At 25.8% G+C, this 17716-nt stretch overlaps 2 protein-coding genes across 2 annotated transcripts; both read right to left on the reverse strand.

Annotated features, from left to right (window-relative positions):
* Positions 1 to 389: 389 nt before the first annotated feature.
* On the reverse strand, positions 390 to 4661 carry LOC129610707 (UDP-glycosyltransferase UGT5-like). Its single transcript, XM_055523367.1, has 5 exons — positions 4626 to 4661; positions 2076 to 2231; positions 1420 to 1969; positions 863 to 1341; positions 390 to 803 (listed from the first exon to the last, which is right to left on the reverse strand). Exons 1-5 carry the CDS (start codon positions 4659 to 4661, stop codon positions 390 to 392), a joined length of 1635 nt encoding a protein of 544 aa, XP_055379342.1.
* Positions 4662 to 5285: 624 nt separating this feature from the next.
* Positions 5286 to 6535, reverse strand: LOC129610708 (rhodopsin-like). Its single transcript, XM_055523368.1, has 3 exons — positions 5831 to 6535; positions 5481 to 5758; positions 5286 to 5412 (listed from the first exon to the last, which is right to left on the reverse strand). Exons 1-3 carry the CDS (start codon positions 6533 to 6535, stop codon positions 5286 to 5288), a joined length of 1110 nt encoding a protein of 369 aa, XP_055379343.1.
* Positions 6536 to 17716: the final 11181 nt, after the last annotated feature.

Raw genomic sequence — 17716 nt, forward strand, 5'->3', positions numbered from 1 at the left:
TGAGCAATGCATGCCATCTTTGAAATCGTCTCCTCCTCTTACAATCATCCGTATTCTGTTTGTTAGCCGAATTCACATCATTTGAGGTGATCGGACATTATTGAAAATATTTCTGATTTGTAATATAGAATTTTAAATTTCGAAATTAATTCAAATTAGAACTCATCACACCAACCGATACGAATGATACAATATTGATGTTTATGACTCTTTCTTCAAATTTAACTTTCTTTCCTACATCAACCATTAAAATTAAATAATTTTTATTGTAATTCAAAATATTTTATTTACCTAATTGAAAACTAAGTAGCTTTTCTGAAAAAAACATTTTATACTTAAATTTTTGATAATATTTAAACTAAGTTTGATCTATATTAACTTAAAACTTTCTAAATTTCTTTGGAAATTATTTTCTTATAGCTTTGGTTTTCTTTATAACGGTTACGTATATAGTATATTAACCATACAAGTAAAATTATGGTTATAACACTCAAAAATATACAAAAGCCAATAAATAATATAATATCAATTAAATATAGACTGTACCAAGGAATATCAACAGCTGCTGGTTTAAGATATTCTCCACCTTTATGACGTATAACATAATCAATCCAATAAATTGCTGTATGCATAGCACCTACTGGTCGATCACGAAATATCTTCGATATTTCTCTCATTTTTGTAGAATATTGAGGATTTGTTATTAATTCATTAATAGCCCAGCTAAATGATTCCTCAGTTAAATTATGATAATCTAATTTAAATCCAAATCCCAATTCAGTAGCTCTTTTCATATTTATATGCTAAAAATATAGTTTCTCAACAGTTAAGAATGTTAATGAATATAAAAAATTAAATTTACTTGATCACCAAAAATTGGTATTCCTAAAATCGGAACATTTCTATAAACAGCTTCCTGTATACTTAATAATCCTCCATGAGTTATAAAATAATTGACATGGGGATGCGCCAAGACATCACTTTGAGGTATCCATTTTTTTATCATAACATTGTCAGGACAATTCGGTAAATATTCATCTTCCCATTTCCATAAAACACGTTGTTTTAATTTTTTAAATACATTTAATATTGCTTTTAATTTTTCTTGTGGTATATCAGAACTTTTAAGATTTGTTCCTAAACTAAAATAAATTACACCACGTGGTGAATCATCTATAAATCTTTTAATATCCCATACAATATTTTTTGGCGGCGGTATATGAACACCTCCTATATAAACAATTCCCATTACCATAGGTTTTGGAATATCAAGCGGTATATAATTATTTGCTAAAAGAACTGATACAGATTTTTCTAGTTCTTCCATTGATGGTATAGCTTCTAAAATACATGTAAAATAAAATTTAATTAGTAAATTCATTATATTGTGATTTAAATAAAAGTTGCTATAATTTGTACCTGACAAATGTCCAAAATGTTTCCGTATTAAACTATGTTGTTGAGGAAAAAAATTATATTTTCTATTGTATTCCGAATATAATGAACTAAAAGTATTATGAAGTCTTTCCCAAAAATTCATTCTATCACAATATGGTAAAAAATCTTGTGGTGAATGTGCCCATGGTATTACTAAACCCATCATAGTTGACATATGATTTTCAATACTATATGTATTTATTGCAACAACTGGTGCCTTATATATTTTACCAAACATTAAAACAGCATCTTGAAAAAATTGTTCAACTATAATTAAATCAAATTGTTGATTTCCTGCATTATTAATTAAATTTTTAACATGATTATTTTCTAAAAAATAATCAGTTGTTGTAAATCCAATTAAATTCATCATTTGATAAGTTTCTCTAGTTGACATATCACGCATTTCAAACATATCACCATAGCCCAATTCTGTTTTAATTGTAGACCAATAATCTAATGGTGGATCAATTAAAAGTTCATTATAATTTTCTAATTTTTCATTTATTGAATGACTGCTAACAACAGTGACCTAAAAATGTTATAAATCAAATTTTCAAATAATGTACGATGGCGTAAACAAACTTCATTTAATATCAGTCGGGTAAATAAATTGAAGTTTGTCAACAAATACTTACATTGTTGCCCTTTTTCGCTAACTCCATCATTATAGCTTTTAAAACCATAAAATGACTTTTTCCTGGATAAGCAAATAATCCTAAAATATTAGCTGAGTTCACAGGATCCAAAATATATGCCAGCAAAAATACAAGGGGTGAAATCAGCCGTATAATCTAAAATTGGATGGGCTGAATGCAATTCAATATATTCGAATTAGTCTTAAATAAAAAAATTTACCATTTTGTTATAAATTTTTTTCTAAAATTTTGCCAGAATTGTTTTATACAGCCAAAAAAAACCAACAATCAATATAAGAAAGCAAGATCAAAATGAAGGTATGTTTATATAAATTTCCCCTATATCAATAGAAATTTAACCTCAACTGAGGTTAATGTAAAACTGATCTCATCTTCTAATAAATAAATTTCAAATCAGTTTCATTTGAATCAAAGAGTTTAAGAATACCACCACATACACAAATGTGTTATGGCAATTGGGAACGCGATATAGATTAAACACACACATAAGTACATATGTATTATAAGAAATCTTTGAGCAGTAAAATAGCAAAATCGACAAACAAGCGTAAATCATAAAATCTCTCACTAATACAAATATATTTTTGAATTTTTTTTTTTTTACTAATAATCGTTTGTTTACATTCGTTGCGCTTAATATGCACATGCATGATATGACAGAGCACACATAATATTGATCTTCCTTCTCCCACTTGCAGATTTTAATAGTAATAATGTCTAATTTCAGTTAAATATTAATTTAAGGCGGAGATTAGCAGATATTATGACAAATTGAGAAAATTTTAACGGGTTTTACAATTTTGCAACAGTATACCCGAATTTTATTTTAAAATTGGGTTTTTCAATCGGTTAAAGCGGAAATTAAATATTGTTTTACATATTATTCATTATTGTCAAATTACTAGCAATATTTTGCCTTGTTTGTTTTATCAATTTTTTATTTGGACATTGAAAATATGTGTTTTTATTCACATAACTACTTTGTATAAATTCGTCGCAGTAGAGTTCAGTTGGTAAGTAAGGACTAAAATATGAAATCAACCTGACTCACTCTAATGGAATATTGATAAATAATTTATAAAACACTATGCTACTAAATGCCTACTTCATATTTCATGCTAAAATTATATGTAAGCCCGACCGTGCACAATTTTTGCTTATAACCATTTCGCTTTCTCATAATATTTTAAAATTGCATCTCTTTTATTGAGAGTATAGTACATTAGCAAATGATGTTTAGTAAATTGAATTCTCAATACATAATATAAACATTCGTAAATCATCTCATTTTTTTAATAAACCGGAAGCATACAGAGAAGTTAATTCTAAAAATAGATTGAAGCGCTATATGTGTTAGATTCAAGTTGAGAATATTTTCATTTTTGTTTTTGCTTAACCATCTGTTTCTCTGATATTCTTCTTATCGCATCTAACTAAGAATTAATGTTTATAGTAGAGTGAAACAAAACCGCCAAATCATGAATAATAAAATCGTTATCTCATTTATTTTTTTCTTGTGCGAAAGATAATCTTTAGATTCTTTTGTGCTTATGTATGTAAGTATGTATAATAACACGACAAAATGTTTGAAAGAAGTTGTATCACACAAATTCAAATGTATGTACAACAACAATGATAACTGCTTGTTTTATTTCTATTTTAATTAGTGCCTTTAGCGTAAGCAATTCTTATTTGATAAATTAAATGGCATAATTAGTATGTGGTTCCAAGAATTCTAGAAATTTCTAAAATATTCGTATTAAGAATACCATAGGGTTTGTCATTAAATTAACTTTTTACGGGTTTTCACAGATTTTTCAAAATTCTTCCCGTTACAGCAGCCAAAAAAATCGCATTTATTAATTTTCTTTTCATATCATAAGAACTACTTTTAAAATAATTTTACATTTTATTACAGAAACGTAGTCTCATAACAATATTCTAGCCTTGTGTAAAATAATAACATCCTTTATATAAACACATCAAATTATTATAATGCCATAAAATATATGTATGTAATTTTGTTATAATAAAAATTTTAGTCACATATTTTTCTATACAACCTATTCATGTAGCCCATTCGTGCTTCAACAAAATATGGATATTGAAAAAAAAAATTTGTAAACTTTAAATGAAAAAATATTAAAAAAAAAGAAAATCCAACATAAGTTTTAAAACATGCATCACATTTCAAAGTTCATGATAGTCGAACAATACGATCGAAAATTGAAAAGTCGATGTTCTGCAAAATTTTAGTGTTGCTTTTTTAATAAGATATCAAATAGTTTTGGAAAAGCATTTGTACAAGTACCACAGAAACTGGTTACTGTCAACTTCATTTTTCTTCTCGTTTAAAATTAGTTTTACAAATTCTCATCAATTTGCAAATCTAGGCATGACCACAAAATACGTATAAAATTCTTGAATACAATCTAAAATTTTTAAAAAGAAAAAAGAACGAGCTCTCTAAATAACTATTTCCATAATATCATAATTTCAGTAATTCAATAGAGAAAAGTTTTAATAAACGCTATCAAATATTCCGGATCTGTATGGCATTGCCATATTTTCTGTTAAACGTTAAAACTTCTTTACACGTTCATGAATTTTTAAATATCCAAAAACGGAAATGAAAATTTGAGTTCTTGCCAAGAAAATTTCTTAGTTTAATTTTTTCAACGTAGTTTTCGTACAATAACTTTAACATCCTTAAAACAAATAAAATACAAAACGTTAAAATGCTATATGTGTTTGACAAGGAGAATATCCATATTAAATTTGTCATATTATATAGGAACAAGCAATTTGTGTCGAAACCAAGCTGATACGTTGAGCAGATTTTTAATTTATATTTCGAAAGAATCTGCTGACAAATTATTACACCTACATAAGCTACTGACACTGCATCCCATACTTTAAATCGGGAAGTCAATTTATTAATATTGTATTAGTAGACCTTAACAAATAATAGTCGAAAATTGGCCATTAAATTCCATTTTAAACAAAATTCAATACCAATTAATTTGCTCTAAATATAATTATATTTCAATCTCTATAGGTTTTTTTCATTATAATATTTAGTTATTAATTATATAAATGTATATATATAAATACAATAACGTGAACTTATATTAAATAAAAATTTAAAAAGGAAAGAATTTCTGATACATTTTTAGCATATAAAATATTTTAAGTTGTTGTTGTTTGTAATACCGTGGCTTCTGTTTTCTCTGAAACAATATCTTTACCCTGATCTGAACCAGCACAATCTAATATTGGGAATTTCTTATACAGAGCTTCTCTATACTTTGGATGACTATAAGAAATTGATCATAACATATACAAAAAATCAATAATAATAATATAAACTTTAATCAATTTTACCTTATTCCATAGACAATAGGATTGTACATTGCATTACATTTAGCGAAAACTGAACCCCATATTGTTGCTAATGGTGTTAATTTAGCTGTTTGGAAAATTCCACTAAAATTAATTATTAAATATGGTGTCCATGCAAAGAACCATAATGAAATGGTTACAAGTGCAATTTTAGCTAATTTCGCTTCAATTGATTTACTCTCATTTTCGGTTGATCTCAATGAAGCAACATTCATTTTTTTAGCTTGTTCTCTCATTGTTCTTTCATGTTCAGCAACAGCCTTAAAATTAATTTTATAAAAAATATTATTTTATATAATTTTACTAATTTAAATTAAACTAATTAAAATTACCTTTATAATAAAATAATATGAGAATATTATTGAAAATAATGGTGTAAAATATACCCATGAACCATAGACTACGATATATGAACGACTTAACCAAGTTTGTGTTAAATAATCTGTTCCGCATGCTGTCATATTACCCTCTGGTACATAACGATTCCAACCAAATAATGGTAATAATGTCCATATTGTTGATACAATCCATACAAGTGCAACATAGAAAACGGCACGACCAACAGTTAAACGTTTACCAGTTATACCTTTTACAATAACATTATAACGATCGAATGCAATCATTGTCATTGACCATATCGATATACAACCAAATAATGAACCGCACATACCATATATTTCACACATTAATGGTCCTAATACCCATGTTTCATAATAACAATTATATACCATTGCCGGGAACATTGTTAACATCATCATAAAATCAGATACAGCCAAACTTATAACAAACATATTTGATGGTGTCCTTAAGGATTTCTCCGATGTGAATATTATAATAACAATGAAATTACCTGTCAATGATATTATACCGAAAATTGTCATAAAAAAACCTAATATACCATGCCATAATGGATTCATCGGCGGAAATTGATTCCAATAATTATCAACTAAATATAACATATCAGCTGGTACCGTATCAACAACGGATAAATTTCCGCTACGTTGAGCAGCAAAATATGGCTCTATAATTTTTTCCATTTCGATTCACAAAATGTATAAGTTTTTCTTTTACAATATGAAATTTATTAATATATTTTTCTGTCTTCTTCAATATATTGTCCTTATTTTAAAAGGATTTCTCATGAATATAAAAAATATTTTATATGATGATTTCTGACCAATTTATAATTTGTAGAAACCAAATTTTATTTTTACTTCTCTGATGATTTTCACTAGAAATAATTTGATGTCTTGTGTTTGGTTAAATGGTTAGTTATCTGAATGATGAGTTATGATGATTTTTTAATTCCGTTTTTTTTTAATAATAACTTTCAATCACTATTTTAAATGAAAATTGGAAAAAAGAATCACGTTTCCATTCTATACATATAAATTTTAATTTTTTTTAATTTTATCCCATGAGTAGTGGAATAAATAAACTAAAAAAAAAAAATTTAATAGAAATTTAAGAGAACAGCTAGCACCGATGCGCTTTACTGAGACTGACGTTTGAAATATGAGTTTTTCTGCTCCTTTTATACCAAAAAATTTTCATTTTTTTTTAGTATAGAAAGGACTCTTGATTTTTTTCGCTAATTTAATTTGTTTAGTCGTAAATATTAGGACTTCAGTATATTCATAGAGCAGTTTCACAAATAAATTTTATTGTTTTGCTCTGTAAGGGATTGTTCAAGTGAAAATTATGCTTCAGTCCTTTTCTACTCAGAAAATAAATTAGGAATAAAAATAAATTAGGAATACCAAATCATAATTTATTTCCGTCAAACTACAAACAAATTCAGTTTGAAAGTTTAAAACTGAGTTTGGGAAGCCAACTTTATTATAGTTCAAAAATTAAGGAACTTTTTGCTTAATTTTACAGAATTCAACATTTTGACCTTAGTATTTTGATTTAGTATCAAAAAATATCAAAAAACGGGTTTCTTAAAATTACATGAAAGCAATTTGGAGGAAACTAAAAAAAATCATATATATTTTGCGTTAAGAACAAATTGGATATTAAAAATCAATAATTTAAAAACCAAAAAAAACTCATAATTACGTATTGGAAAATGAATTAATCTTGAAAATAAAGCGACACCGCCGCAAAATTTTCAATGTAAATTAAAACGTAAATAACTATTTTGTGCGGCATAGAAGCAAAAGCATTTTAAAGCTATTGTATTATAAGTAAACTTGAGCGTAATTTTCAAGGGCAAATATTCTAAATAAAGCAACATTTCAAGACAGTTCAAAAGTTAAAGAAATTTCAAGGACTTTTACTAGCAAATAACAAAATTTTTTTTTTTTTTGCTAATGCTCGTAAGGTGTGAAGTCATAAGTAGTGATAATAAAAACTAAAATTAATGTAAAAATTTTTGTATGTTTAAATTTGTTTGAATGAAGCATTGAAAATCATTACGATTTGAAATAATACCTTTCAAACCTAGACGTAGGTATGTCCTATTTTGTAAATTGAACAAGAAGTGCATATTCATTCCCTTTAAATTTATTGAATTTTGCTCTAATATAGATTCTGGACGGAGTTAACTGTAAGAAAGAATTGTAAAAAAAATTGAAAGAACCAACTCTTTCTGCGTATATACAACCTTAACAACATCCTGCTATGCATCTTTAATAACGTAATTTATATTCTCCTTTATTTCCAGATGAAATTGAGATTCTGATAACGGTAACAATAATTTCATTGAGGTACTTATATAATTAAAAAAATTGATTATAACCCAAGAAAATTTATTGTTTTTAATTAACATTTCATCTCGGCTTTCAATTTTGCTGGAAAGCTTTTAGACACATCACCCTTGGTAAGCAAAGTATGACTGTAATCACATATTTTCGATGGAGGAAGCAAGTCAATTTTTATTGTGCTTTGATTAAACAATCAAAGCAACAAAATTTCATACCAATCTCACGAAGCTAATTGCTCTGATTTTAAAGCTTATTAAAACGAAAATAAGATGGCCACTATACCTTAATTTTGAAAAGCGAATCATACTTTCTTCTCAAAGACTAAGTGATTTAACAAATGATATTTAAAATTCAAAATGTTTTCAAAAATTTTCATTTTGTCATTTTTTATCATTTGAACTTTAAAACATTTTACAGAAAACATTCGTTTAACTGGCCGAATTTTCAAGTTCTTAAACCAAATCGAACTGGTGAAGTACAAGGAAAATTTAAAGGATTGATCATTAACTTTTTATGCTTAAGACATCTTAATTACGATATAAGAAATTTTTTCTCTTAAATTTTCCCAAGAAATATTTCTAAAACAATAGCGAATTCATTAGAATTACTTAAAAATTTTTCATACCAATTTTATTTTTGAAAAAATTCTAATTCTACAAACTTTTTCAAAAATTTCTTTAGAATAAGAAAAATAATTATTAAGCTTTATTCCTTTTTATTTGAAATTCTTTAAATTTTCAAAATTCTTATATAAAATTTAAAGTAAACACATTTTATACTCAACCCCAATACAAAATCCTTCATTATCCTGAAAAAAAAAATTAAAAAAATAAAAATTCAAAATAAAAAAAAATTAAAATCTTTTTATTTATTTTAATTTTTGTTATATGCCTACATTGATATATACATACAAATATACATGTATATTCCTTTTTAATAATAATTACCAAAATGACAAATTATTCTTAATTTTCCGCATATTTTAACAATAACTTAAAAAAACAGCTAAGCAACTAAAAACAAAAAATCATTAAAAAGCAGAAAATCAACATCAACAATAAAAATAATGAAAGAAAAATCTTGTTTGCTTTCCCTGAGACGACTCAGGCAAAATTATATTGAAACAACATCCTACCTACATTAAAAAAAAAAATCTAACATGGTAATAAGCAAATTTAAAAGGTACAAGAGAAATGTAGGCACAAAGAGAACCAAAATAAATGGCAATTCAACTCGACAATTTAAAAAGCGAAAAAAATCATATAAAATGAATTAAAACAATAAATTTGTTGTTTTATTTTCCGTAAGACCATGTAATTAATTGACCATATTCCATTAAAACATAAAAAAAAGCAGATAAAAAGAAAAAAAAACAAAAGAAAATTAAAAAATACGGAAAATAATAATAACTGAATAACTTCTAAATGGTAAAATTATTAAAAAATTTTTTGGTTTTTTTTTCCATTTTGCTTATTGTTACATTCAGAACACCGCCATCCTTAAATTATACAACATTGTATAATTTTATTATTTTCATATCTTCAATATATTCATGCCTACAATATATTTTTCTAATTTACCTGTAGATTTTGGAGTTACCAAAGCATAATTAAAAAAATTTTATATATTCTTATTCAAATTTGGCATGGCGGCTTACAGGATCTTTACAGATTTTCGTAAACACACGATGTTGAAGTGCACACTTTTAATTTTACTCTTACCTATGTATATGCATGAGATATATTTGATTTGACAATATTTTTATATTAACTCTAGGATTAGTTCGCATATTTTGTAGATGACATATGACGTTTTTGTAAAGTCACCAGAATTAAAAAAAAAACCTAATCGAAAAGATAACATGTGGCATATTCACACAATGGGTCGTATGTTATTGTCATTTTTGTATTTTCTGTTAGTCATAAAGAAGTTAAAAACATTCAATAGTAGAACTAACTACTTGAAGCCCTTAAATTTCAGCCCACAACATTTGTTTTTCTTGACGCCCGAAGTTGCTGTTTCGATGCCCTGAAAGTTATCATAGAATTATGTAAGTTATAGTCATAAAAATCACCGGAATACATAGACTATTCAATACCATTGTCAGAATATGTTTTGTAATTTTTGACCTATATTTCCTTATTTATTTCAGGGCTGTTGTGTACGCAGAAATTAAATTATAATGAAAGTACATGTAAATTACAATATGTTTGCATAAAATTGAAATATTTATCTTAAAAATAACCAAGCCTGTAAATAATAAATATAAGGCAACCCTATTATATTTCTTTACAGATTCCCACATACCTTGCATACCCCTGAATACATCTGACTAATGTGAACCAATTCAAACGTCAAAATAATAATAATAAAAAAAATCAAACAAAAATAAAATATACAAGCAATGAAAAAAAAACAGAAACAAAAAAAAATGTTTCTAATTTCTAATCTGATTACTCTCTTAACTATATACCCGAGTACCTTTTCATTGAATGGAATGTCAGTCATGTTCTTGTCATTTTATTAAACTTTGTTGTAAAACAAAAACAATAACAAAAAGTAAATTAAGAAAAAAAAAAGTAATAAAAGTATCGGTTATACAAAACAATTATGTCACGCAGATTTGCATTTTAACAACCATGTATAAAATTTCCACTTTAACTAACAAATCTACACCATTTTACAAGCAGATCAAAACAACAACAAATTAAAAAATAAAAAACAAAACACAAAAATTAAAACATACAACAACAGGAAACTCATGGAAAAACTACAAACGACAAAAGCTAAAAATATAAAAAGCTAAGAGGGCAATACATCTTTTCTCTCCCTCTCATGTCATACCTATACCATATACATATATGTATACCTAAACAATAACACTTATACACACACTCATGTTTGAATTCCCAAAAACCCCTACACCTTCTTATACTTTTTTTTTTGTTGTTTTAATATTTCCTTATTTTCATTATTCATTCACGTTCATTATAGTATCCTTATATAAAAATAAAAATAAAAAAAAAAAAAAAACGGCAGCAACAACAACTAGGACACATATTGTTCCCTAACTTTTGTTTCTTCTCTTCTTTTTTTTATTATTATTATTTTATTTTTCCTTTTTTTGTTTTGCTCTTCATTTTCCATTTCATAACTTCCTAATGAATTCCACCTTTTCGACAGGTAATTAATCATTCTGGCACTTTTTATATAATTTTCGCTCTTTTGTTTTGTTGTTATTGTTGTTGTTGTATTATTTTTGTTTATTTACATGTCGTACTTATTGTTACTTTGTTGCCATAATGTCCCTCTTCTTTTTATTATTATATTTTATTATTGTTCATTAGAGTTTTATGTGTCATTATTATAAAAGATTTGTTCTTTTCTTATAACTTTGCTTTGTTTCCCCCAATTGATTGATCGATACTAGCGCCAAAGTTTAACTCAAAAAAATAATGTAAGAGAAAAATGGAAAAAGGACAACAAAAAATATTCTAAGCATCTCAGTTGTTTTTAATGTCATTGTTTGTATATGCATACATGAGAACTGTGATGTTACAAAAAAAGAGTGGATCTATTCAGTTTTCAAAATTTATTAAGTAAAAACTAAAAATGGTCAAAAATGTCAAATTTATTCTACAATAAATATTATAAATTTTTCAGTATTGATATTCTTATATTGAGTGCTTGTGAATTATCTTACTAATTCTTGATATAAATAACGTCAAATTTTAATAGATTTGTAATTTTATTTGAAAAAGGGGTAAACTGTACAATAAGATTGTCAAAATTCAAACAGCTGAGGTTCGTATAGAATGCTAGTTGTATTGTTGTTGTACAGTACTCTGAAAGCCCACTTTATTGGTGATCTTGAACTTGTATTAATTAAATGTTCAGAAAATCTTCTAGTTCGTATTTCATAAAATTCGAAGCGGTTAAAATTTCCGGTTAGTGGCTTCATCTAAAGTTCACTTCAAAATCTATATGCATGCCCAAATGTAGTTATTAAAAATAAAATTGTATTATTTTCAAATGTCTTAACCAAAAAACAAAGGTTTCTTTTGTGGTATATTAATTATGGTATTTGTCACCACTCTTAGGAAACGTCTCTGTAATTGAAGTAAGTTCATAAAATTTAATAAATAAGAGCTATAACATAAAAAATTTAGTATAACGTCTCAAAAATTTACTTTAACTTGCTCACTAGATTTTAATTTTATAATCCGATTCCCCTGGTATAAGGTATGATTCACTCGGATGAGGTTTACACACAGCCTTACACAATATAGTACTGTGATATACACTTTTTTTTTGCTTGTTAAACTATCTAGCATAATATTTTCGTCTCATTGTCTTCTTTTAAGTAAGATATTTGTAGGAAAACAAAATGTTGAAAGAATATAATTAAAAAATTTGATGTAGTCGTCTTATAATCGACCACAATGTGTATTTTCTAGTTTTATAAAAGTTTTGCAGAATATTATGAAAATGCCTTTTAAACACTTCTTTCTGGGTTTAACAATTTAGTTTTACTAGAGTTTCGTTTTATTGCACCTGAATTACCTCAAAAGTTTCAGAAAATTGTGAAGGAGCAATCACTTTTGGTAAAAATCAGAGCTCAAATATTAAAGTTCAAGAAATTCAACTAATTAATTCCGTAGATATGGTAAAAAATGTAAAATATGCACAAAAATGTAAAATCACCCTGCAAAATGGTCCAATTCCCGAGAACTGATATATTCCAAAAATTTAATCAATCACATACAGCCAAAAAAAATTTACATATAAAATCTCACACAATCGGCTCCACCGAACTTGTGATATATGCGTACATACAAACAGACTGACCGACATCTCTCTAGAAATAGTTTGTTTACGATTCCGAAATTTAATACCATCATATCGCCTCTCTTATTGTATGCAAAGCGATCTGTAAAAAGTGAGAAAAGGAGTAAAAAAATAAACGTTTTAAGAATTTCTTGTGTAAAAAAGTGTAACGGAAAATGACAAATACCTTCAAAAGAGATGAGTAACTTTTTTACGGTATTTATTGTAAAAAATTTTTGTAGTTAGAAAAGAACCCCAAACATTAAAATTTAAAAAGGATATGCGTCCACTATTTTAAAGTGAATGAAATTAATGGGATTTTAAAGTTATAATCAATCATAGCTTGAAGGACAATTATAAAAGTTGATATACGAATTTACTTGTTACATACATATCAAATAAGCTGTACTTATTTTTAATTAACGTGACTTATTAATGAAAAAAAGCTACTCCTTCTACACAGCTTATCTGTTAAATAAATTATTTCAAATCTAAAATTTCACTCCAAGATAATGATGGGAAAACAATTATATTTTAGTTATGTATTTTACATTTATAGAGCACCCTAGCGTATTTACGAGTATCCAAAAAAAAAAACCCGAAGTACATTATGCACATGAATACAAAATTAAATTAGAAAGAATTTAAGCATTCGAAGTAATTCTAATGTCTTATTAATTAATAAGGAATATGACTATGCACCAAATATGACTAACAATAGAAAATTCATCCAACTTATATATTTTTGACCTAATAACATATTAACATATTAACAGATATCTATGTGAACTATAAAATTTTTTATTCATTGGGTGCAAAATAGCAGCGTCCCACTTTTTTTCACCTTCAATGTATAAACAATGAATTCTTAAACTTGCTTGGAAGAGTTAACATTTTACAAAGGTTAATATTGATACATACAGTGTCGAACTAACTTACAAATTAAATTGTTTTCAGCCTAGATTGACAAATTTTTTTGAAAATTGCCCGTTGTTTTGATTTAAATCGCAAATACTTATATATGTACAATTTTAGCAGCCCAGGTAACAGTAATTAGTAAGCAAAAAAAATATACTTAATATTATTTTGTTATTATAATTAGATTGAATTAAAAAATTTAAAAATTCATTAACTAAATGAAATTTAATTAGGGTAAATCCACCTTATTACTGGCAATGAATATTAGTTTTCATCGATACTATCATTTTAATTCGATCCTCTTCATTTTAAAAATAAAATAGTCAAATCAGAAAAATTTAAAACTTAAGTTATAATCAACCGAAATATTTGATTCCAGCTTTGGAATGTCTATTATAATTTGTTATACTCGCTAATACTCGCTCAAAACCTGTTACGAGAGCTTTTTCTACTTTACATACCTTAAATGATTTCAAGAATTTATTAGGGCAACTCCTCTGGGAATTGCATCCGCCTCTGTACACCTGTATTAAGTGAAGATTCATAATACAAGTACAATATAATTCTACCCCTTGTAGATATATGTACCATAATGCATGTGTATATAAAAACTTAGTACCATGTAAACGTATAAAGCATTTCCAAAAAACAAATTTTCTTCTTCTTAAATAAAAAGGAACGAATTAGCTTGAACTATAAAAAGTTAAAGAAAAATTATAAATATTTTAAGATAGTGCTTTAATATTAATTTAAAATAAATATTTATTTTGTTTTATAAAACAAAATGAAAAAAATAAAGTTAAATAATTATTTTATGGAATAAAAGAGAAACTTAACCTATTTTCCATTTACTTTTGGGAAGTCAACATTGCAATGCTACGGTAAACTACAGCAACCAATTAAATATTTATGTAATAATATTATTTAAGTAAAAATTTTCGAAAATATTAAAAAAAAATAAAAATAAAAATCATAATATTCTTGACATGCAACAAATATAACAATTAGCTATGAAAATATTACTGTTGTTTACTAATTAGGGAAATTTATATACAATATTTTTATAAATAGTATATTGCTATCTTTACTGTAATAATACTTTTACAATACTTTTATTTTAGTAATGGGAATTCCTTATTGCATCCCTTAATTAGTTGTTTGAATATGAAAATAAATTTAAAAAATTGCATTCTTTGTCACTTTACCCTTTAGACCATATTATTACAAAAAATTATTATTAAAATGTTAAGGACCGTTCACATATGCAACAAAATTTAAGATAAAATCTACGACTAAGTATATATCAGATTGAAATATGTCAAAATTTAAAAAATTTTTAAAAAAATTATTACCAAAATTAAAATCATCTGATCTCATGATGAGATCAGATTCTGTGAGACTCTCACAGAAATCGATTGCTGCAATTTTATTCTTCAAAAATCTGACAGTAAATTTGATGAGATTAAAGTTCAATATAAAGAAACAATAGAAACAATAGCTATACATTGTTTGCCATCAGATTTTGCATAACGGCATTGTTACATTTCTTACGGCTTTCATCAGGCTCTTAAATCTTGGGTTTTGTCTTATATGCAAACAGTAATTTTAGAAATATTCCAATTTATAAAAAAAATTTAAACAATAAATTAAGAACTTGGTTTTTTACTATTAGGAATTCATACTGGAATATTTGGATAACCACTAGAACGACTATCAATGTTTAAAAATTATTTTTAAAAAAATCTCCAGACGCTCTGAATAATTTGTGAACATTGTTATTTCATTTATTCCCATTCTTTCTTTCTAATGTTTACTATTATATCCAACATTATAATCAGAATATGAAGTCTTCTATACCAACTGAAAATAATTCACATTATTAATCAAATAGAACGATAAATAGGTAAAATAAGAAAAACTACTGCTTTGCAAAATGTTCTCGGTTAAATTTAACCTTTTGAATAAATTCATAGCACAGCAAAACTCAGTTGTTTATCATTATAATTTTTTTTTTGTTTTTTGCAATAAATTTTAATTTTTTTTTTTCGTTTTTTGTTTTCGTGTACAACAAACATGCTACATAAATCCTTTTTCAAAATAAAACCAGAAAACTATAACATACAGCGAATTTTATTTTACAGGATAATCATTTCCGTTTTATAATTAAAATTTCAATTGTTAATGAGCCCTTTTATTTTAATGTGAAATTTTGTAGTTTTATAATTTATTTTTTGGAAAAAAGAAAAAAAATAAAAGTGAAAAGGAAAAAAAGCAAAACAACAAATTTTGTTTTCTGTCATATTCTAAATTAAGGTAATATTGTTCTGACATATTAGACGATCTGTTCAATGATTATGGTTTACCTAAATGGTTAAAGAATGAATACAGATTTTGAAATTTGTTTTTGTTTCAAAAAACTATAATATTTTAATAATATAATAGTTTTGCTTTTGTATAACACAATTGCAAATTTACATTACTAGTATTCAAATTTTTTAAATGTTTTCATTTGGTATAATAAGTAGGCGGCATCCTAAAATGAATGGAATAAAATAAAAATTACAAATATTTTTTCTCTTATTATTCAACACAGTTTAACCTTAATTAATTTATTAATGTTTATTGGTTAAAAATTTGTATTATAAAATTCATTTGAACTTGTAACACGAGGTGATTTTGACGATTTTATTAAATTCTAACAATATGGCCGGAGAAGAATTCTATATGGTAGCATTTTACAAACAGCTGTATTGATATTAAGGTGATCAAAATTTTAAATCTTAATGTATGTTAGATCAACATTTAGGAGATGTTTAGCAGCATTTGACCCTGCCACAAATTTTAATTCATCTGATGAAAACTACCTGAAAAGTATTAAAATTACCAAAACTATATTTTCATAATTGGGCAGCAAAAATCAGAATTGACAGCAAAAATGTGGTATCGTCTTGTTTATTGTCAAGTTGTTACATTTTCTGTTACATGAAATTTGAATGAATTATCTTGTTAAATTTAATGTTCCATTTTATGATCCAACTCAGAATCCAATATTATTAATTGGTTGTAATTTCTCTATGAAATTATTTAGACTTTGTTCTATTACGAGATAAAGATCGCAATATCGCCAGCAATTTCTACGGTTATCGTAAATTCCGTCTTAAAAGCTCTGCAAAAATTTTTTTAACGGAACAAAGATACTTCCTTCAATTACATCTTTCCTTCCTTTTTTAAGCGAAGGATGCTTCTCTTATTATTTAAGTTATTCTCTTATTATTCAGAAAACAATGAATCTGATTAATCACTAAATGTATCCAAATTGATTAATGCGAAATAAAAATCTTATTCTTAATAATTATCGGCTTAATCCTTTACAAAAACATATACTTTCCATCATAATCAAATTATTAAAAATAAAAGTAATAATCTTTTAAAAATCATACGTGTGACTTTATAATGTAAATCCACGCCTTCTATAATTTATCCTGTTTATAGTACAAAAATTACATAATCATTTCTATTTCACAAAAAGAAGGAAATTCATGAAATTATTCCGAAACGATATACCATAAATTTGTTAAAATCACAATAACACCATTAAAATAAATCTCTTATTTCTTTTACAAGATGAAAATCGTATCTTGTGTTTTTCTTATGCATGACAAATCGACACAAAGGATTTCTTCGCGACCTAAATAACTACACTATCATCATAAACTTTATACAACAACAATTTTTACCTACATATATACAAAATGCAATATAAGA

The sequence above is a fragment of the Condylostylus longicornis genome, unplaced genomic scaffold, assembly GCF_029603195.1.
Source record: "Condylostylus longicornis isolate FDR11 unplaced genomic scaffold, ASM2960319v2 ptg000047l, whole genome shotgun sequence".
Taxonomy (NCBI): Eukaryota; Metazoa; Arthropoda; class Insecta; order Diptera; family Dolichopodidae; genus Condylostylus; species Condylostylus longicornis.

What these genes read in the sequence shown, in the direction of transcription:
- LOC129610707 (XM_055523367.1), bottom strand. Translation starts at nt 4,661, where the DNA reads ATGGCAATGCCATACAGATCCGGAATATTTGATAGC. An exon ending in GATCCGGAATATTTGATAGC is followed by an intron (nt 2,232 to 4,625) that starts GTTTATTAAAAC and finishes ATCCAATTTTAG; the next exon opens with ATTATACGGCTGATTTCACC. An exon ending in ACATTTTGGACATTTGTCAG is followed by an intron (nt 1,342 to 1,419) that starts GTACAAATTATA and finishes CATGTATTTTAG; the next exon opens with AAGCTATACCATCAATGGAA.
- LOC129610708 (XM_055523368.1), bottom strand. Translation starts at nt 6,535, where the DNA reads ATGGAAAAAATTATAGAGCCATATTTTGCTGCTCAACGTAGCGGAAAT. An exon ending in CATATTATTTTATTATAAAG is followed by an intron (nt 5,759 to 5,830) that starts GTAATTTTAATT and finishes ATTAATTTTAAG; the next exon opens with GCTGTTGCTGAACATGAAAG. An exon ending in CCTATTGTCTATGGAATAAG is followed by an intron (nt 5,413 to 5,480) that starts GTAAAATTGATT and finishes AATTTCTTATAG; the next exon opens with TCATCCAAAGTATAGAGAAG.